This window comes from Ursus maritimus, unplaced genomic scaffold (assembly GCF_017311325.1).
Source record: "Ursus maritimus isolate PB19 unplaced genomic scaffold, ASM1731132v1 scaffold_14, whole genome shotgun sequence".
Lineage (NCBI taxonomy): Eukaryota > Metazoa > Chordata > Mammalia > Carnivora > Ursidae > Ursus > Ursus maritimus.
In genome coordinates, this window is record NW_024423786.1 from 2,796,241 (window position 1) to 2,818,289 (window position 22,049).

Below are 22,049 nucleotides of genomic sequence, written 5' to 3' on the forward strand. Positions count from 1 at the left end.
AGATGGATCTAGATGGATGCAGACAGTAGCGGCACGGGGAGTGGGGTGGGGGTGGGTGCAGATACCTGTCTATTAGGACCTGGAGTACCGAGGACCCTCTGCTACCTCTAAGGCTCCAGAGGAGGAAAGAATCCCCTAAGGCCTGGACCCAAACCTGCAGAGGTAGAGCGGGGGTGGGGGTGGGGGCTGCCATCTGGGAGTGCAGCCAAGGGGCCAGACAGCCACATTTTAGGGCTATCCCACCTGCTCCAGGAACCAGTTGGTGTCCTGGCCTGACTTGGCCACATTGAATGGCAGGTGAAGGCTGCCCTGTTTGTCTCGGAGATTTGTTCTTTAAAAACAAAGGACAGGGGAAAAAATTAAACTAAAAAAAATAATAAAAATAAAAACAAAGGACAGGAGGCTCTCCACTACTCTAGTAAGCAAGCTGCGTATTGGTGAAAGGTGTGATTCATGTGCCCCTGAAATCCGTGAAAATTTGGAGAGCAATTTGGCAATACTTATTACAGCTCATGACCCAGCTAAGAAAAAAAAATTGCAGGAGACGCAGAAGATACCATTTATGTAAACTTGAAAATCACAGAACATGTTCTCAGGTACAAGAATGTGCCCTCAACATTTATGTGCAAGTAAAACCTGAATGAAAAGGATACATGCCCCGAGGACATCCGGACCTTTCATGTTAAAAATGAAAAGTTCCCACCACAGTGATCTACAACCCTGACAAATGGTGGAGAGATAGTAATGAAAAAGAAAAGAATTTCATTTTCATTTTTGTTGCTTATTGAATTTGAAGCAAATATGACAAAATAGTTATAAGAGTCAACCTTCTGGTAAGTTATCTGTATTTTTAAATCTCTTGGTAATACTAACAACCAAAACCCCACGCAAACCAGCCCAAACAAAACTGGAGGCCGCAGTGGAAACGCCCCCTCCCCCAGGGCGCGGGGAGCTAACCAGCACAGACCAACCCCGCCCGTCGGCCGGAAGGGAGGGCGCTCCAAAGAGGAATTTAGGGAGCAGGGGAGGGCGGCCGCCGCCCGCGGTCCACATCCGGGAGATCCTGGACTGGCCCCGCGCCCCGCCCCCACACAGCTCCCCGCCTCCCGAGGCACCAGCTGGGAGGCGTGCCGTGCAGTCCCATTAGCAGGAACAGCGCCGGAGCCCCCCTCTGATTGGTGGAAATTGCGATCCTTGATTTGCATAGGGCTTCGGGCCAGCGCCCCTGCCTACCACGGGCTGCGTCTGCGCGGGGGCCCAATCGCAGTGGGCGGCCTGCCACACGAGGGGCATTGAGGGCCTGCTCCACCCCGGTTCCCCCGGGCTTGTCGGCCCCCTTCCGTCCAGAACCCAGAGCAGCGTTTTACGGTCCTGGTCTCCCGGACGCCCCAAAGAGGAACTTGCGGAGCGGTTCAGGCGCTTCTGGAGATTCTTCTGTGCCCCACCCCGGGATCCATGGGAAGGCCCCTTCCTGTCTCACCAGCGCCCCGCGTGCTCTCCCCGCGGCCTGTGCACCTCCTCTTCCCCGGAGGCTTGCGGAAACCTTGCTGAAGCAACCCCTTGGTATCCCTTCAGGGCGCGTGCACACACAATTGCCGGGTGTAGTTGTCTGTCTTAATGCCTGTCGCTCCTTGTCCAGTACAGGGCGGGGCATGTAGTAAGCGCTCGCAGTCACCTAACAAGTAGTTACACATCGTTAACACTGGGAGAAAACAACGGTGGAAAAGCGGCCCCTGCCTTCAGAAAGCTAATGAGCTGGGTGGGGGAGAAGACAATAGATAACCATTTCAAATAATTATAAAGTGGTTCAGTGCCAAGAAGGAGCCTGCAGAGCAAATCACAGGGGTTCTGACCAGGCTGGGGCTCTGGATGGGGCTTGGTGGGCTATGACTGGGGCTTCTCCTCAACCAGATCTACGGTCCCTGTGGTCAGGACAGGGTCTTGGCCTCTGTGTCCCATTCTCCTCCCGTCTCCAGTTTGGCAAGCACTCAGCTTGGTTTTAAGCTAAAGGATTCACAAAACTCCTAAGTATTGAGTGAACAGACTCAACAAAGAAACACCCATTCCCCCCCAACCTCCAGCCTTTTTGCGGTTTCCAAAAAAGCAGTTTTGTTCACAGAAAGCTCCAGTGCTCCATGTTTGTGACAAAATCCATTTCTTAGGACCGATGCCAGGAGGAAACAGTAAGATCCAGAACTTCCCCTGCAGCAGCATTTTCCGAAATGTAAACAGTTTATCAAATATAATTTATTCAGGAAAAAAATACAGTGTTTTAAGAACTTAATTCCAAAAGGCTGACAGAACCCAAAAGCTGAGCAGAAAACAGCCTTCTATGAGCAGTACCAGGTCAGGGCTGAGAACTGCCAGCAAGGTCTAGCTTTGAGAGAAGGCTCCACGGGTCAAACCAGGTATAAAGGCCCCTATGAATTATTGATGGTGGTGGTCCCTACTCTACCCAGGCTGCCCATTTGCTCCACTGTGAGTTTCTGGTTGCAGCCAGGACAGCCACTCACTCATGAATCCACAACTCTAAACTAACTGTGCTATCTCATCCCAAAGCAAATCCACACACATACAACACAAGCACCTGTTATCGTAACAATATTTAGTACAGGAAATCGCGGTCGTAGTCTCTGAAAATCCGGTGTTACTGGCTGTGAGGCCGCTTGGCTTCGGGCTCCTCTTCCTTCTCCTGCTTTAGCCATCGCTCCAGGAGTCCTGCACCTCCTCTCTTGGTGGGGAGTGGGCTCTTTTGCAGGAACTGGCTGGACCACTGGGGCACATCTGACTCTGCCTTTGAGGGTGTTTTGGGCTCTTCCTTTTTGGGTGACTTTGTGGCCAGCCATTGCATCATCTTCTGGCTACTACCACTTGCCTTGAGCTCCTAGGAGAAAGAAGAAAATGTTCAAACCACCCAGCTCAAGCTATTGGGAATAAGCCAACTTCAAGGGAAGAAACAGGGGAAGAGGCATTAGGTACTGACCCAGGCTTAGAAAATGTTACTGGGAGCCAGATGGGGCCCACTGGTCAGGAGTGGGGAGAAGAGAGGAGCAACCGAGTATGCTCCAAGGGGTGCAAGGGATAGGGAGGAGCTCTTAGAGCAGGCCTCACAGATGAGGTGTGTGGTATCAGTCAGTCAGAAAAGAGAGCTGATGGGCATTCCAAACAGGTGCAGAGAAAAAAGCATTCTCAGGGAAAAGGATATAATTCAGTGTGACCAGGCTGAGTGCAGGGCCATGAAACTGGAGAAGTACGGCTTCAAACAGTCACCGCGATTAAGGATTCAGCTAAGGCTGAACAGGATGACCTGTTTCCCCACTGTGCAGCCTCTCCTCAACCAGCACTGCTCCCTCCTGCTCTCACACCTGCACCCCAACCCTGAACCAAAGGTTCTGAATTCCTATAATGCCACTTCTCCAGAATGGGAATTCTTCAGGAGTAAAGACTATAGCAGAAATGGGGCAGTATCTAGCACAAAATGAATGTGTATCATTACATTTTTATATTTTTGGAGACATCTAATGAATAAAAGGATCAGGATTGCAGGAGTTTGACGAGAACTGAGACAAAAGAAAAAAGATGACACTGAGTATGGAAAACTTAGAAACCTTCAGAAAAATGAGGGGTAGCTGTTTTGCAATCATTGTCCTTAACAATTCTCAGGCATTCTAAGATGTCTATTCTTAGAACACTCAGAGTCATGTCCTACTTAAGTCCCTTGGTGCCACCTGAAAAACCTGCTGTTCCTAAACCTTTGCTCTGGAACTTCTGTTCCCACTGAAGGTCTTTGGCCTGTTCACCTTCCCTTCAAATTACAACCGGATCCTTGACAATTCTAAAAAGTTAAAGTTCATGGCAGGAATGTTCTCAAATCCTCCTGAAGGAGTATAAGGATTGGAACTCCTCCAACTTGTAGTTGGGAAAGCAGAGTACAGAAAAGAGATAGAAAAAAAACTCCACAGCTGCAGACAAAGATACAATTATGGACAAGGGCTCCTTTGTCTTTCTTGCAATCACCCTCTAGATAGGAGTCCTCAAACTTGGTTTATCAGACTCACTGACACAGCTCTTAATGACACAGAAGCCCAGCCCTGAATACTGACTCAACAGGTCTAGATACAGTCCAACATTTTACATTTTGAAAGAGCTCTCCTGAGGAGTCTGAGTCACAGCCAGTTTTGTGTATAGCGTTCTGCTTGACCTTGCCATACATAAGGAAATGTGAGTCTTAGGTGGTTTAAATTAAAGCTAATTGTGAAAGACCAAATCCTAAAAGACATATATATATATATATATATATATATTTTTTTTTTTTAAGATATTCTGACAGAAGACAGAAATCTCTGAAAGGACCGTCAGAGTCACAGGCGCCTACCTTTTTGACCAGTAAGTTGAGAGGAGCCAGACATTCAGGAGTGTTGTTTCGGGTGTTGTTCACCACGCAAGAGACTGGATGGAAGGTGATGTTCTCTGTGGGGTGGATTAACTTCAGAGCTTCCCGAGTTGAGACCTCACCAAAGTCAAGCCATTTAGAGACTTCCTCCTCTCCATCTAATATGGCAGGCATCCTAGGCAGTGAGGTAGAGACATTAGTTGGGAGGTAGAGGGAGGGTAGGGACAGAAGGGAGACCTGAGTCAGCACAAATCATTCTAAGGAGAGACTTGTCCTTTCTCTCCACCTCATGCGCTGATTTGCTGCCACATGCTCCCTGACCACAACTTGACAGGACACGAAATTCAACCCTGGAAGAGCTAGCTTACAGTTTTATGGCAAAGACAGTGAATAGTGCTATGACTGGATCCAGTGCACTCCAGTGTACATTCTCATTGGTGAACTTTCTAAGATGACTCAGCCTTGAATTAAAGGGAAATTAAAGGGAAAATCTGTCTATCAGTAATAATCTCTGGATTTACAGTAAGAGCTATTCACATAATTGTGAACTCTAGGAAACTATGCCTCAAAAGCAAGGATGTTGCTACCTAAGATGACTCCTGGTACCCAGGGAGATGGTAGGAAAAGATCCTATGTTTAGCTTCCAGTTTTATGTCCTAGGCCAACGCAAAGCATGCTACACATTTACTGGTGGGTGGTACAGTTGATTTTAGGAGATAAACGCACAAACATCTATTTTAATAACGAAAATGTATAACTTAAACAAATCAAACGTATACTTTAATTAAGCGTCTGCCTTCGGCTCAGGTCATGATCCCAGGGTCCTGGGATTGAGCCCTGCATCGGGCTCCCTCCTCACCGGGAAGCCTGCTTCTCCCTCTCCCACTCCCCCTGCTTATGTTCCCTCTCTTGCTGTGTCTGTCAAATAAATAAAATCTTTAAAAAAAAAATAAATAAAAAATAAAAAATACTTTACGATTGGGGCTCCTGGGTGGCTCAGTGGGTTAAGCATCTAACTCTTGATTTTGGCTCAGGTCATGATTTCAGAGTCATGAGATGGAGCCCCACAGAGGGCTCCATGCTCAGTGGGGAGTGTGCTTGAGATTCTTTCCCTCTGCCTCTCCCCCGCTCACTAGCTCTCTCTCCAATAAATAAATCTTTAAAAAAAAATCTAGTCTCTGAAATCTAGAAGCATTTTCTGATGAATGGCGTCTCTGCATTGTATTATAGTTCAGCTGGAAGTAACTGGGAGCACTTTACTTTTCTTAACAGCGTATAAAATCAATGGTGTCTTAGATTAGATGAAATGGGAACTTAAATTAGCAAAACACAGAACCACTATATCACATGAAAGTATAATTTCACATACAATGCTTAGGATAAGCTAAAATAGATAATCCTATTATGTGCAGCACTGCATTCTTTTCAGCAAAACATTAAGCATCACTTCTGAGGGCACTCAGATCTGGCAAAACTTGTTAAAGTGCTATACACATATAGTCAATTCTGCTAACACTTTTTAAAAAATTTTTGTTTATTTATTTGACAGAGAGAGAGCACACAAGCAGGGGGAGTGGCGGGCAGAGGGAGAGGGAGAAGCATGCTACCTGCGAGCAGGGAGCCCTACCTGGGGCTCAATCCCAGAACCCTGAGGTCATGACCAAAGCCGAAGGCACATGCCTAACCAACTGAAACACCCAGGCGCCCCTGCTAATGCTTATTTTTAAAATGTCATCTGTTCCAATGTGATTGCTATATAGAGAGCAATTTCAGCATAATGCAAATTTCATGTTTACTTTACAGTTTCATCTGTGAGAAAACACAACGTGAACACACAGACAACTGCACCCAGCTGAACAGAACCTTCTAGGAACACACAGAATACACATGTACACACACCTAAAACACTGATAGCTACTGTGGCTCACTGCACAGTATCTTCCAAAGTTGTGTTTTGCTCTTTTTTTTTGCATTTGTGAAGTTCTCCCTATATAAAAAAAACCTCTTCATTCAACATCTCACACAGGTCTAAACTTTGTAGCTCAAAACATGTGAAGCAGTGCCTGTAGGTGGAAAACTTTTAAGTACTGAGAAGAAGCTTGAACTATTAGAGCGTCTTCAAAGTAAAATGAGAACATGTGATATCTCCTTAGCAACAGACATAAAGGAATCCACCGGCAACAACACTGTGAAAATAAAAGGATGTCTATGGCTGCAACAACTTCAAGAAGTATCATGAAGTCAGTATCAATCAGGCCTAAAGAAACAGAAACAATGAAGAGATTCTTTAGCATAAGGACTGAATGTCAAACAATGAAAAAACTGCTTTCTCCAAAAGAGAATGCACTATTTATACATAAAGACCTGAAATACCACAGAAGTGGCTCCTCTGAGAGCTAGTAATGGATGGCTTGGTCGTTTCAAACAGTGATGGAATTTCCAAAGCTTTCAGTGTCAGGAGAAGACATCAGCATGGATGAAAACGCTGCTCAAGAATTTTCAGCAGTTAATACAGAAGTGAATTGCAGGAGGGGGCTATACACTGGATCAAAATGTTTAATTTTGATTAAATACGTATCTATTATAAATGCATGCCTTAAAGGAACATTTCTTTTTTTTTTTTTCTTTTTTTTTTTTTTTTTAAAGATTTTATTTATTTATTCAACAGAGAGAGAGACAGCCAGCGAGAGAGGGAACACAAGCAGGGGGAGTGAGAGAGGAAGAAGCAGGCTCACAGCAGAAGAGCCCGATGTGGGGCTCGATCCCAGAACGCCGGGATCACGCCCTGAGCCGAAGGCAGACGCTTAACCGCTGTGCCACCCAGGCGCCCCTAAAGGAACATTTCTTTTCTTTATTTTTTAAGATTTTATTTAGGGGCACCTGGGTGGCTCAGTCCGTTGGGCATCTGCCTTTGGCTCAGGTCATGATCCCAGCCTCCTGGGATCAAGCCCTGCATCGGGCTCCCTGCTCAGCTGGGAGCCTGTTTCTCCCCCTCCCTCTGACCCTCACTCATGCTTGTTCTCTCTCTCTAACAAACAAACAAACAAACAAATGAATAAATAAAATCTTTAAAAAAATAAAAAATAAAAATAAAAATTTTATTTATCAGGGCGCCTGGGTGGCTCAGTCGGTTAAATATCTGCCTTCAGCTCAGGTCATGATCTCAGGCTCCTGGGATCGAGCCCCATGCTGGGCTCCCTGCTCGGTGGGGGGGTCTCCTTCCCCCTCTCCCTCTGCCATTTCCCCGCTTGTGTTCTCTCACTCTCTCTTTCAAATAAATAAAATCTTAACAAAAAAAAAAGAAAAAAGATTATTTGAGAGCAAGAGTGAGAGAGAGCAAGAGCACAGAGGAGATTGAGAGGGAGAAGCAAACTCCCCACTGAGCAGAGAGCCCTACATAGGGCTCAATGCTACAACCCTGAGACCATGACCCGAGCTGAAGGCAGACACCTAACCAACTGAGCCACCCAGGCACCCCCAACATTTTTTTTTTTACCCCCGAGATCATGACCTGAGCCTAAGGCAGACACTTAACCAACTGAGCCACCCAGCACCCCCTGAAGGAACATTTCAAAAGCAGAAAAACATGCCCCAGGATTTAAGGCCGCAAAAGATCACAAATTTTGCATAATCCTCCCTCCATTTCACAATAACTTATAAGCTACAACTTCTCTGACATTTATTTTCCACAAGCAAATTCTAGAACTTTCTAAAGTAAAGTGCCATATTTAATGTAATATCTACATAGACAACTGTGGTACTGTTTTTAATAGATCCCTATTATTTTTTAACACGTTCCTGATAAATTTTTATGTGTTGTCCCCCTAACCCTGCTTTTCCCATAAGTTCTTGGGTCTTCACTGTACAGTCTGACATAGTGTAGTGACTTTTAGGAATGCATGTCATATTATACCCAAATTGACTGTAACTGTATTTTGCAAAGCAACTGCTACTCTCTAAATCTGTGCATACAGAAACACTGAATCCAAAAGCTACTTCTCTAAAAGCAGAGTACAAACCCTCCTCTGAATCCTTTTGGACCCAGGGATAAGAACTGTGACTTGCCTAGGGTGAATGTCATTCAAGCTTTTACAGGAATCTACTGTGATGATGGTGTAGGAATACAGGAGGTCTCCTCCTTCTGGGGACTCCCAGCAGTCAAAGATCCCCGCCATTGTCAGCAGCCTCCAGTTGTCCCAGACTTTCTCCCAGTGCTCGGGACCATCCACAGCACCAACGCTACCTGACTGGAAGCAAAATACGTGGGCAGATTAGATACTCAGCAGCCCCTCCTGCACACAGGTTGGGCACTACTACAGACTAACATGGCAATAATTTTACAAGTACTTCAGCCCAGGTGTTATTAACTCCTCTTGATCCACTGTTGCCAAAGGAAAGAAGTTTGATGGCAAGTACCCACTGAACCTATGGAGTTATGGCTCCTTAATGCTTTTAGAATACAATCCAACATCATCAACGGGCATTCAGGACTTCCACAATCCAGCCCATCATTCTAGCTTTTACTAATAATTTTAATTTGACCCAAACCCAGCTGTCTGTAAATGAAGCCCTTGTGCAACTTCGTGCCTTTTTATCTTGCCAGAACAACTTCCTCTGCCCAAAATGTCCTGCCATTTCTCATCATGCCAGCTCCTACTTGCCATTTAAGATTCAATTAAGGACCTAGAATATAGAAAGCTGGGAAGAGTACCCCCTCCACCTTAACAATAAGAAAAAAGCTAGATAATCTACAAAAATCAATTTTTCCTTTTCATTTTATTATTTTATTTTTATTTATTTTTTTAGTTTTTACTTTCAAGCCCCACGTGGAGTCCAATGCGAGGCTTGAACTCATGAACCTGAGCTCATATCAAGAGTCGAACGCTTAACGAACTGAACCACCCAGGTGCCCCCAAAATCATAACTTTTCTTAAATTCATCAGAAAACTGAGGTCAGTGGGCAACCAACTGGCGTGAACTTTATGGGAAGACAGGGACCTCCAAGGGAAGACAGAGACATAAGTACTGGCTTACTGGTGGCAACAGGAGGAAGACAAGGCCTCCATTCAGATAAAATCATTACCAAATTGCTAAAAGCAGTGTGTGGGCTAGCCTGAGAGTCAAGAATCGCTGGGAGCTGTAGACGTCAGGGGAGTTTGCATGAGCTTTTGGATTCTTCTCCATGAACTTCCCCAGCTGCTCACAAGAAAGATGGAGGCAGAGCAGGAGACTAGAGAAAGCCTTCCTTGCTGGTGCATGTCTAGAGGAGTGGAGCTCCCGTACATCAGGAAAGGCATGAAACCTCACCCAATCACTTCTCCTCTAAGGAGCAAAAGCCTTCAGGGCCCAGGGTATGGGTAATAAAGCCTACTGCCCCTAAGATACAGGAAAAGACCCACTGAGTCTGGGGAAGGGTAAAAGAAAAATCCCTCTACTCCCCTGAGGAAGGAGTAGGATCCCCGAGAAAGCCTGAGCCTGACAGCCGGGGCCACAGATCTGCCTGAGACTGAGGCTGTATGAAGACAATAAAGAACACTCTCCTACCCTTTAGGTCAGCAAGCACCACATGGACAGCAACAGCAGCCTAATTCTAGGGAAGCAGCAGGAGCACAGAGAGATCCTTTCCAAAGCACAGGCCTAAAGGGAGGTACTACAGCAGAAGGAAGCAGGACTATTGAGAAAAACCCTCTGGAAAATCACCCTTACCCTGAAAACAAGATGGCACAGAGAAATTTAAAGCCTGTAGTGAATAAAGGTAATTGTAACAACAAAACCAGTTCAACTCCTGATAAGATCGGCTCAACCTCACACATTAATGGCCTATTAGAAGGATAAGTGTATCCATTTCCAGACATAAATATTATATGTATCAGTCTCTATGTCTGGCAATCAATCAAAAATTACAAGACAAAAAAAAATCCAGGAAGCACAATGAACTGCCAAGAGATATAGAAATCAACAGAACCAGACCCAAGATATTTCTTTTCCCAAATACTAAAACTATCAGAAAGGAAATTTAAAGTAAGTTTAATTAATATGTTAGAGGGTCTTGTAGAAAACGTAGACAACATACATTACAGAGAAGAAATCTTGGCAAAATAAGAAGATTTGACAATAAAAACTACCCAAACTAAAGCACAGAGAAAAATAAAATACACAGAAGAGAACATTCAAGAACTATGGGACAATATCAAATTGTCTAACATGTAATTAGAATCCCAGAAAGTGAAGAGCAAGAAATACCTGAATATATGATGGCTGAAACTTTACCAAAAATTATGAAAGAAATCAAATCACAGACCTGAGGGAGCTCAGAAAACATGCCAAACACACACACACGCATAAAAACTACACACATCATATTCAAACTGCTGAAAACCAGAGAAAATCTTGAAGGCATTAGGCAAAGAGGAGCAGTGGAAGCACACATTACAAACAGAAGAAAAAAGACAAGAATTACAGTAGACCTTTCAAAAGAAACTAGTAGAGCCAGAGGCAATGGAGTATTTTTTTTTTAAGTGCTGGAAAAAAACCAAAAAAACTGCCAACCCAGAATCCTATACAAAGTGAAAACACCATTCAAAAATGCACATAGTGATGCCAGGTGCCGGGGCCAGAACATGATTAAAAAGGGGCATGGGGGAGAAAAACCATGAGACTCTTAACTATAGGAAACAAACTGAGGGTTGCCGGAGGGGATGTGGGTGGGGGATGGGGTAATTGGGTGATGGGCATTAAGCAGGGCATGTGATTTGATGAGCACTGGGTGTTATATGCAACTGATGAATTACTGGACCCTGTATCTGAAACTGATGATGAACTATATGTTGGCTAACTGAATTAAAAAATGGGCATGGGGCTTCTTTTTGGGGTGGTAATAATGTTCTGAAATTAGATACTGATGATAGTTACCCAACATTTTGAATACTAAAACCACTATATACTTTAAAAGGGTGAATTTTATTACATGTAAGTTATATCTCATAAAGAGAATAATGATGATTTCAAAAATGAACTAGATAGTTTTCTGGACAAACAAAAACAGAATTCATTACCAGCAGGCCTGCACTACAAGAAGTACTAAAGAAAGTTCTTTAGGCTGAAGGGATAGGATACCAGACAGAAACTTGGATCTACCCAAAAAGTACAGATCCATGGAAATGGCTAAAAATTAAGGTAAGTGTAAAACTTATTTTTTATCACTCTAAAATATAATCGACTCTCTAAAGCAAAACAGTAGCAATGTATTGTGAATTTGTAGCATATGAAAAAGTAAAATGTATGACAATATACCAAAAGATAGGAGGAATCAGGACCATACTGTTACAAAGTTCTTATACTACACAAGAAGCAATTTATTCTTGAATGCAGATTATTAATTTAAAATGTTTCCTACAGAGCCCCTATCAAAAACATTTTTAGGGGTGCCTGGGTGGCTCAGTTGGTTGAGTGTCTGCCTTCAGCTCAGGTCATGATCCCAGGGTCCTGGGATTGAGCCCCACATCAGGCTCTCTGCTTGGTGAGGAGCCTGCTTCTCCCTCTCCCTCTGCTTGCTGCCCCCCCACCCCCGTTTGTGCTCTCTCTCAAATAAACAGAATCTTAAAAAAAAATTTTTTTTAAAAGAAGTAAAAATAATAAGCCAGAAGTGGAGACAAAATAAAAAGTACTCAATTTAAAAGCAGCCAGGAGGGACACCTGGGTGGCTTAGTCAGTTGAGTGTCTGCCTTTGGCTCAGGTCACGATCCCAGGGTCCTGGGATCAAGTCCTGCATCAGGCTCCTTGCTCAGTGGGGAGCCTGCTTCTCCCTCTGCCTACCACTCTTCCTACTTGTGCTCTCTCTCTCTCTCTCTGGCAAATAAATAAAATCTTTAAAAACAAAAAGATAAAAAAAAAAAAGCAGCCAGGAAAAACATGTTGAATGAATGAAACAGAAAACAATTAGCAAAATAAAGAATTTTTTAACCCCATCAGATTGATAATTACAGCAACTGTATCTTCTAAACACTATAAAATTCCTTCCTCTAGGAACCCTTCTATGATGCCCCAATCTGAGTTATATGCTCTCCTCTATGCCCCCATAACTTCACAAGCATGCCTTCCTTGAGCATTCACCATTGGCCTATGACTGTTGACTTGTGTGTTTCAGTAGCCAGGCACCCCCAATAATTCCCAATTTTTTAAAAAATTTAAATTCAATTAGCCAATATATAGTACATCATTAGTTTCAGATGTAGAGCTCAGTAACTTATCAGTTGCATCTAACACCCAGGGCTCATCACATCACATGCCCTCCTTAATGCCTGTCACCCTGTTACCCCATCTCCCCACCCACAATAATTCCCAATTTTAACGAAGCAAACTGTGATGAGAATGCAAACGCTTTAGCAGTATCAAAGAAATAAATGTGATTAAAATGAAAACATGATGTTGGCATGTCTAATTTGTTTTCAATTTCCTTATAATGTTACGCGAACAGGCTAAATTCTTTGCCTTAAAATTAGGTTGATTTTTGTTTTGTTTTTTTAAGATTTTATTTATTTATCGGTGTGTGAGAAAGACAGTGAGTGAGCACAAGCAGGGTGAGTGGCTGGCAGAGAGAGAAGCAGGCCGCCCGGCCAAGCAAGAAGCCCTATGCAGGACTTGATCCCAGGACCCTGGGATCGTGACCTGAGCCGAAGGCAGACACTTAACTGACTAAGCCACCCAAGCGTCCCTTAAAATGAGAGTTCTATGAGGGGAATGTTAAATACAGAGTCACCATGTGACCTAGCAAATCCGCCCCTAGGCATACACCCAAGAGAAATTAAAACAGATATCCATATAAAAACTTGTACATGAATATTCACAGCAGCATTATTTGTAGCAGTCAAAAGTAGAAACAACCCAAGTGTCCATTAACCGGTGAATGAATAAACAAAATGTGGCCTATTCACATAATGGACGAGCCATAAATGAGCAATGAAGTAGTGACACATGATACCACATGGATCAACGCTGAAAACGTTATATTGAGTAAAAGAAGCCACACAAAAAGACCACATATTGTATGATTTTAAATATATTAAATGTCCAATATAGGCAAATCTATAGAGACCAAAAGATTAGTGGTAGGGCAGGGGGGAATAGGGAACGGAGAGTGATGGATAATGGATATTGGGTTTCTTTTCAGGGTGATGAAAATGTAAAATTAGACAGTAGTGATAGCTGCACAACTTTTAATATACTAAAAAAATCACTGACTTGCGTACTTTAAAAAGGTGAATTTCATGAATTATACCTCAATAAAGCAGTTATTTAAAAAAATATTCTATGAAGAAAGAAACAAAATGTCCTTTGGATTAGCTTCTTTATCCCTTTTGAAGTATCTACCATGGGTGCTGTTGACAATACCTTTTCCGTTTTGGCTTGGGGGAAGTAGATGAAGTATGGCTGCCTTTGGCTAGTAACCTGACATCGCTGCCACTCATAGAATCCATCTGCTAAAACGACACAGCGTCTTCCCTTTCCAAGAGGTACCTGAGGGAAAATGTGAACAAGACAGGGTCTTACTGACAGGATGTGTCATGGACTTGAGTTAAAATCTCAGGTCCACCAATGTATGACCTTAGAACAGTTATTTAATTTCTCTGTTTCTCCCTTATGCATAAAGTCACCACTCACACAGCTGTTGAAAATATTAAATAATGCACTCCAGCCCCAGCTGCATCTAATTTTAAGTGCATGAGAACCTCCAAGTGAAAACTGTCCAGTTGAACTCAGTCAACCTACAGAATATGAGAAATAATAATAGTTTTGTTTTAAACCACTAAGTTTTGGGATGACTTATACAGTAATATATTTAACAGTACTCAACGTTATTAGCAACTGGGAACACACTTTCCAGGAGAACCTTATTTTATTTCTCAGGTATATAAGGCACTAACAGCTCTGTTGGAAAAAAGAACAGAGTATGTGCCTTTTCCNNNNACACCTGCTACCTACCTTGAAGGAACGTTTCTCCATTATGGTATCACTACGACAGTTGGAAGTATTGAACTTCAGCTTGGAAGGATCACTCTCTTTGAACCAAGATGGGACCAACCCCCATCGCATGGGAGCAATGATACGTTCAGATGAGTCTGCACCCTGTCATGGGAAAAGGTTAAGATCCAGTGAGGAGATCATAATGAAATTGAGAAAAGCAAATGTAGCACATGTATTACATTACATTGAAATACCAAAAATACAGAGATTATTAAAAGGGAAAGATTCTACTTAAAAACCATTTTATTTTTTAAGAGTTTTTTCTAAGATTTTATTTATTTGTCAGAGAGAGAGAGAGAGTGAGCACAAGTAGGAGGAGCAGCCAGCAGAGGCAGAAGCACGCTCTCCGCTGAGCAAGGAGCCTGATGCGGTACTCAATCCTAGGACTCTGGGATCATGACCTGAGCCAAAGGCAGACGCTCAACTGACTGAGCCACCCAGGCATCCCTTGAAAACAATTTTAATGTTTTCAGCATTTATCAGAACGTAAGACATACTGCTTAGGTAGGGTGGGTGATACAAAGAAGTTTAGTCTCTGTAAACATTTACTTAGTGCCTCCTATGAGAGAGACATAGTGCTAGGCCTAGTAGTTCATGTGGTCCCAGCTCTCAAGAAGCACATGTCACAGACAAGAATAATACAATGAGCTACATGCTATGATCAAGGGATGCAGACAGTGTTGTGGGGCACATGCAATGTGCTTCACCTCAAAGGGTGGTGCTTCACCTCACTATAACATGTAAGGCCACAAGGACATAAAAATATTAATAATTTGAGAAACAACAGGCTAATGGCCATATAAGTGGTAATAGGAGTAGCAAAAGAGTTCAGCGGAAAGTGATCTGTAAGAGATGGAATGCAGAAGTATCAACTCCTTAGAAGGGGCAAAAAGGACAGGGGTGGGTGGGGTGGTTCTTAAATTAGATCCCACAAGAGGTAAAGAATTCAGACAAAGAGATGGGAGGGAAGACCAGATATGAAATTAAATGAACAGGGGTGCCTGGCTGGCTCAGTTGGAGGAGCATGTGACTCTCGATCTTAGGGTTGTAAGTTTGAGCCCCTCCCTGGGTGTAGAGATTATTAAAAGCAAATAAACTTAAAAAAAAAAAAAAAAAGAACTTAAACGAACAAAGAGGCAATGTCAAGAATGTGTAGGAAGTGGTTTTGTGCAGAAAAATAATAGCAAGCCTGAGGATGCTATTTTTAGGAGGGCCTGCTTACAAGGTTGGCCCTCAGCATCTGGCACCTTGGATTTTTTTTCCTAACTTGGATGTTTTCCCCTTTTCCTAACTGATAGGAATGGTTTGGTTTACTGTGCCTAGTCTGTGCAAAAATGAGGTTTATGCCGAACATCTGCTTTCCTTCTGAGAGTCTGGAATTTCGTTGCTTGCTAGGCAGAGTACCCAATAAAAACCTAGGCTTTTGGGGGGCTGGTTCAGTTGGTAGAACATGTGACTCTTGATCTCAGGGTCATGAGTTTGATCCCCACATTGGGTGTGGAGCCTCTTTAAAAAAATAAAATAGGGGAGCCTTGGTGGCTCAGTCGGTTAAGCGTCTGCCTTCAGCTCAGGTCATGACCCCAGCGTCTTGGGATGAGCCCTGCATCAGGCTCCCTGCTCACTGGGGAGCCTGCTTCTCCCTCTCCCACTCCCCCTGCTTGTGCTCCCTCCCTCAAATAAATAAAATCTTTAAAAAAATAAAATCTACTTTTAAGTATTTATTTTAGAAAGAGAGTGTGTGCGTGAGTGGGGGGAGAGGCAGAGGGAGAGAATCCTCAAACAGACTCCCCGCTGAGCATGAAGCCCAATGTAGTGCTGAATCCCAGGACTGATATCATGACCTGAGCCACAATCATGAGTTGGGCACTTAACCGACTGAGCCACCCAAGTATCCCTAAAATAAAATCTTTATTTTTTAAATTTTTATTTATTTTTAAAGATTTTATTTTATTTATTTGACAGAGAGGGAGACAGCCATCGAGAGAGGGAACACAAGCAAGGGGAGTGGGAGAGGAAGAAGCAGGCTCCCAGCAGAGGAGCCTGATGCGGGACTCAATCCCAGAACGCCGAGATCACTCCCTGAGCTGAAGGCAGATGCTTAATGACTAAGCCACCCAGGAGCCCATAAAATAAAATCTTTAAAAGCAAAATGGAACAAAACAAAGCAAAATAAAAAACAATCTTGGATTTTCAGTTTCTAGTGGGTTGCCCCAGGCAGAAACACTGCCCATAATTACGTTTTTCATTTCTGGAGAAGGAACACGCCTGGTGTATCCCCTTACAGGAAGGAGAGAAGAAAAGGAAGCCTGTGTGTGGATTTTTTCCAGATTCCTACTGGTGTCTTTTTCCCTTGCTGATTCTATTATGTATCCTTTCACTGCAATAAACATTAGCCATAAAGTGCCTTAATACGTTGAGTCCTTCCTAATGAACCTCCAAATGTGGGGGAACCCTTGGGGGACTCCTACATACGGTTGTTAAAATTTTGGGGGGGTAACTGGCCCCTTGAGAACTTGATGAAATCTACGGATTAAAATGCCTGCGCACATATGCACGCGCCTGCTCACGCACACACACACTCACTATTCTACATGGTGTAGTACACCATGGGTTGGAAGACATCATGAGCAGAGAGTGCATTCTGGGTGCTACCATGATGGTTTGGGGGTAAGGATATGGTGGGGCTTGTGATGGTAGTAAGAATAAAAGACACCACCAGAAGATAGACTAGAAATAAAATTGTGATGGTAAATGGAAAAAGAAAACAGGACTGATTAATTTTTCAAGCCTAGAAGAATGAGGAAAAGAGAAAAATCTGTTCCCTGAAATCATGACCTGAGCTGAAGGCAGACGCTTAACAACTGAGCCACCCAGGCGCCCTAAGAGTCTGACTCTTGATTTTGTTTTTTGTTATTATTTTAAGATTTTATTTATTTGACAGAGAGAGAGAGCGCGCACAAGCAGGGAGAGTAGGAAGCAGGGAGAGAGGGAGAACCAGGCTCAAGGAGCAGGGAGCCCGATATGGGGCTCGATCCCAGGACTCTGGGATCATGACCTGAGCCGAAGGCAGACGCTTAATGACTGAGCCACCCAGGTGTCCCAGGACTCTTGATTTTGGCTCAGGTTATAATCTCTGGGTTGTGAGATCAAGTTCTTTGGGCTCTGAAAACAACGGGGAGTCTGCCTGAGATTCTCTCCCTCTGCCCCTCTCCATACTAAAGTGCACACGTGGGTGATGTCTCTGAAACAAATCTTGAAAAAAACCCCAAACAACCCAAAATGAAGAAAGACAGCTTTTGTGAATCCTCTCTTCGAGAACTAAATGTGCCTTCCAAGCAGAAGAGCCCCCTATCCAAAGCATAAATGAGAGAACAGTATACAATGGTCGTCTAAATGATCTTTTATCAGAATTTGCAAAACAATACACTAAATTTGACATTCTCAACATGCAATTTTGACAACCCTTCCCCACCAAGATCTAGCAGGGAGAAAAGGGGGTATGCTACTGGCATCTGGTGGGCAGAGGCCAGTAATGCTGCTAAACATTCTGCAATGCACAGGACAGCACCCCACCCAAAAGTGCCAAGGTTGAGAAATCCTACTTTCCCACCCACTGGTCATCACCTTCAATGTTAGTGTGTTCACTGGACAATTCTAAGCCAAACCCAAACATGAGGCTGCCCCCTACTGGGAACAATGAACAGAAAGTGGCTGAGAAGCCAAAATACTGAAATTATTGCTCAGTATTAGTCATCTTTTCCTTCTACCTTCTTGGACTTGTGACCAGAACAGCTGGTACAGCTGGGGTAGATAAATGAAAGAGGAAGTAATTTGCAAATCAGTGGTTTCAAATGCAAATGTTGCAATCTATACACATGTGTTGGCCATTGATGATATGGATTAATGAACAGCTAAAATGATTCTAATTTTGTTTTACAATTTACAGGTTTGAGACAAATGGAACCTCTTATTTATCAAAATTAGGAAACCCCAGCAATCTTAACAAAATTAATTAGAGGTGTGGAGTCAAAACACTACATTAGTAAATTTGTACCACTGATGGAAAGGGGGAGGGGGTTCTGTTTGCTAGGGGCTCCACCTTCTCCATTCCTAGTTCCAGGAAGCATCTACTGGAGTGGGGGAAAAATGGTCTGGACCTCAGTCTCAGCTCTGTACCCTCACTCACTGGGTAACCTAAGACAAGTCTTAGGTTATCTCTACACTTCTGTCTTCACAGCTGTTAAACAAATTTTTCTTCCAGCTAACATTCATTCTATAATTCTAAAGATGTGATAGAACCAAGGCTAAAAAAGGCACATACATGCAATCTGTCTTTTCACTTCAAATTAGGCCTTCCTTTGAAACATGTTTTATTCTTTCCTTTCCCAGCTGAAGTTCCCCATGCTATGTTTTATTTTGATTTCCCTCTCATTAAAAAAAAAAAAGTTTTTAGTTTCAACAGGGAAGGATGCACCCAGTAAAAATAGCTCAAGAATAAACTATTTCAAGTATATAGCTTCATTCAACCAAAAAGATCAATGTTATTTGGTATGTTTATTTCAAATAATATAGAAATGAACCTCGACTACAATATTATCACAAGAATTCTGACAAGTAGCAGGGGCACAATAGACTCTAAAGTGATTTAAGCATTATGGACCAAACAGAATAAAAATCCAGGATGGAAACAATCATGATTTTTATTTTATTTATTTTTATTTATTTTTAATTTTTTTAAAGATTTTATTCATTTATGTGACAGCCAGCGAGAGAGGGAACACAGCAGGGGAGTGGGAGAGGAAGAAGCAGGCTCCCAGCGGAGAAGCCCGATGTGGGACTCCATCCCGAAACGCCGGGATCACGCCCTGAGCCGAAGGCAGACGCTTAATGACTGCGCTGCCCAGGCGCCCCACAATCATGATTTTTAATAACTTATCAAGGGCATTTAAAACGCTTAAGACAAGGAGGGTAGCCTGGGTGGCGCAGTCAGTTGAGTGTTCAACTCTTGGTTTTGGCTGGGGTCCTGATCTCAGGGTCCTAGGATCAAGCCCCAGCAGGCTCCCCACTCAGTGTGGAGTCTGCTTGGGATTCTCTCTCTCTCTCTGCCTCTCCCACTTGTGCTCTCTAAAATAAATAAATAAAATCTTACGATAAATAAAATAAAATGCTTAAGACATGGAGAAATCATTCATTTCTGGAATTAAGCATTTCATTTACCGCATGCTAGCACTGGTGCCCACGTGCATGCACACACGCCCAAACACACATTCAGGAGATAAAGCAAAGAACCAAAACATGATTATGAATTACTGTTCACTCCAACGCCACAGAGGTAAATACTACAGAAACAATGAGTGCAATTAAACTCCTGATAGCCAAACCAACCACATCTGTTCCTAGCTTCGGTAAAAGACAAACATAAACACAAGCAGAAAAAAATAGAAACTTCCATGTTCAAGAAACACCAGAGGTGTTTCAGATTAGCTCGTCTTCATCCTGCTCTAGGCCTAGAGATTCTGGTTCATCTGGCCTGGTAAGGGGCATGGAAATCTTTTTTTTTTTTTTTTTTTAAGATACTCAAATGACCCCGATTATCAGTGAGGTTTGAAAGATGCGGTCTTAAAAAGCGTATTCAAATGGGGGTGGGGGTTCAAACAAATTTGGCACGCATTCCCACGAGCCCTGAAACGAGCCCGAAGAACACGGAATCATGTTCTTAGATGAGAAGATACTGATCAAACTTCTCTTTGCAGCGAGGTCCGGCGTGGTTCTCAACCGGGGGTCAGAAGGCTGACCTGAGCAGGGGCTGAGCGCGCGACAAACCCAAACCAAGTGGATGAGCATCCCCTGCGGGCCCGGAGGCCGGCGCGGCGCAGACACCAGCGGTTACCTTCTCCAAGTGCAGTCGCGACAGAAGCACTGGGCTGCTGGACTGAGGGCTCTTGTTGTACGAGGGGCAGTACTTGTCGGGGTCCTTCCACTCGGGGAGCCGCTGCCGGCCCTGCCGGTCCCGATAGGCGCACGCTCTGGCCAGCACATCCTTAGGCAGGTGACAGGACGTGCGCCCGCACATGCTCGCGCGCGGCCCGGGACAGCCTGGAGACGAGAGCACGGCGGGGCGGTCGCGCTAGCTCACGGTCTCCCATCGCGGGGCCCCCACGGCGGCCGGTGTCCGCCTCGCCGAGGCCGGGCGCACTGCGGGGGGGCGGCCCGCCCCGAGGCGCCGTTCTTCAGCTCCGCCCGGCGGCCGAGAGAGGCACGGGGGCGGTCTGCGGTCACTGCGGGAGCCGCACGGCCTGCCTGCGCCGGACCCCTTCCGGCCTCGGCGTGCCGACCCCGATCCTCCTCCTCCTCCCCTCTCCCCTCCAGGCGCCCACTGCGGGCGGGGGGAGGAGCTCCCGCCCGCTAATCTCCAGGACTGCCGCCCGCGCCGCCCAGAGGCCGGCTCTCCCGGCGGAAACTCGACCTGCTCCCCAGGGCCAGGGCCCCCGCGCCGCCGCCTCACCTCAAGTCCCCCTCGGCCCGGCCGCCCGCCCCGCCTCACCTCACGTCCACCTGGGCCCGGCCTGGCCCGCCTCGCCTCACCTCACGTCCACCTCGGCCCGGCCACCCGCCCGCCTCAGCTCCCCTTACCTCGCTTCACGTCCCCTCACCTCACGTCCACCTCGGCCCGGCCACCCGCCCGCCTCAGCTCCCCTTACCTCGCTTCACGTCCCCTCACCTCACGTCCACCTCTGCCCTGCCGCCCGCGACGCTCAGACTCCGCCGCTCCGCGTTCTGGCGTCAGGCCCCGCCCCCAGCGCGGCCAGCCCCACCCCCAAGGGGCGGGAGGTTCCCGCGGCCTCCCGCGCACCTCGGAATTTGAATCTTCTGAAAGAACCCCAAGAGAAGACTATGACCGGCTTTGGGGACTCCCCATCCCCCGTTCTCGGAGCCCCGTTCTCCTCCGTCTTCGCCCGTGCCCCTGCGGGGTTGAGCCCCTCTCCCAGGGCCAGCCGCAGGAACCGGCTCATCTCCGCGGCGCTGGCAGAGACCCTCTGTGGGTTCCAGGAAGCATGAAGCGCCCTCGTCTGTATGGCGGGAGCCAGAACTAGGGCACGGGGTCGTTGTAGGGATAACAGGAAACATTCTCATTACTTTTCAGGGAGGCTAACCGCCTCAGAGTTTTGGGGCAAAAATTGAGAAATCATCAGGAAAACTTCCTTTAATCACGCAAGTCACTCTTATACTTCCGTGGGCACCAGAATGCGACTTTTCAGGGACTTCACCTACCTCCCGACCCCCAAATCTGAATTTCTAAGGGTGAGGCCTAGATTTTTTAAAAAACAGGCTTTGCAGGTGTATTTCACCCATGAAATTAGCAAAGGCACCTGGCTTGAGTTTAATAGCAAACGAGGTGGCGGCTGAGCCTGCTCCCTTGGGACATAAACCAAGGATTTCTCCATCTTCAGCGAACAGAGTGCTCTCTAAGGGCTGTTCTTCCCTTCTGTGCATTCACTGAATTGGGAGCAGGCAAACCCCAGTGTACATGCTAGGGAACGCCCAAATGATCCCCCCCAAGCCCTCTGAGGGCTCTATTCATCACCTAGAGAAGGAGGGCGATGGTGAGGATGCAAGAACAGGCACATGACCT

The 22,049-nt window shown here is 45.1% G+C and overlaps 1 protein-coding gene across 3 annotated transcripts; it reads right to left on the bottom strand.

Moving 5' to 3' along the window:
* Window positions 1-2,227: 2,227 nt before the first annotated feature.
* HMCES (5-hydroxymethylcytosine binding, ES cell specific) lies at window positions 2,228-21,224 on the bottom strand. 3 transcript variants are annotated; one of them, XM_040628374.1, is made up of 7 exons: window positions 21,138-21,224; window positions 20,307-20,512; window positions 14,375-14,518; window positions 13,784-13,909; window positions 8,459-8,640; window positions 4,376-4,568; window positions 2,228-2,884 (listed from the first exon to the last, which is right to left on the bottom strand). In XM_040628374.1, exons 2-7 carry the CDS (start codon window positions 20,487-20,489, stop codon window positions 2,648-2,650), a joined length of 1,065 nt encoding a protein of 354 aa, XP_040484308.1. In that variant the 5' UTR covers window positions 20,490-20,512; window positions 21,138-21,224; the 3' UTR covers window positions 2,228-2,647. The 3 variants fall into 3 exon arrangements, with proteins under 3 accessions (XP_040484308.1, XP_040484309.1, XP_040484311.1); XM_040628375.1 differs by having other exon boundaries at window positions 21,118-21,189; XM_040628377.1 differs by lacking the exon at window positions 21,138-21,224 and adding an exon at window positions 21,050-21,068.
* Between the last annotated feature and the right edge of the window lie 825 nt (window positions 21,225-22,049).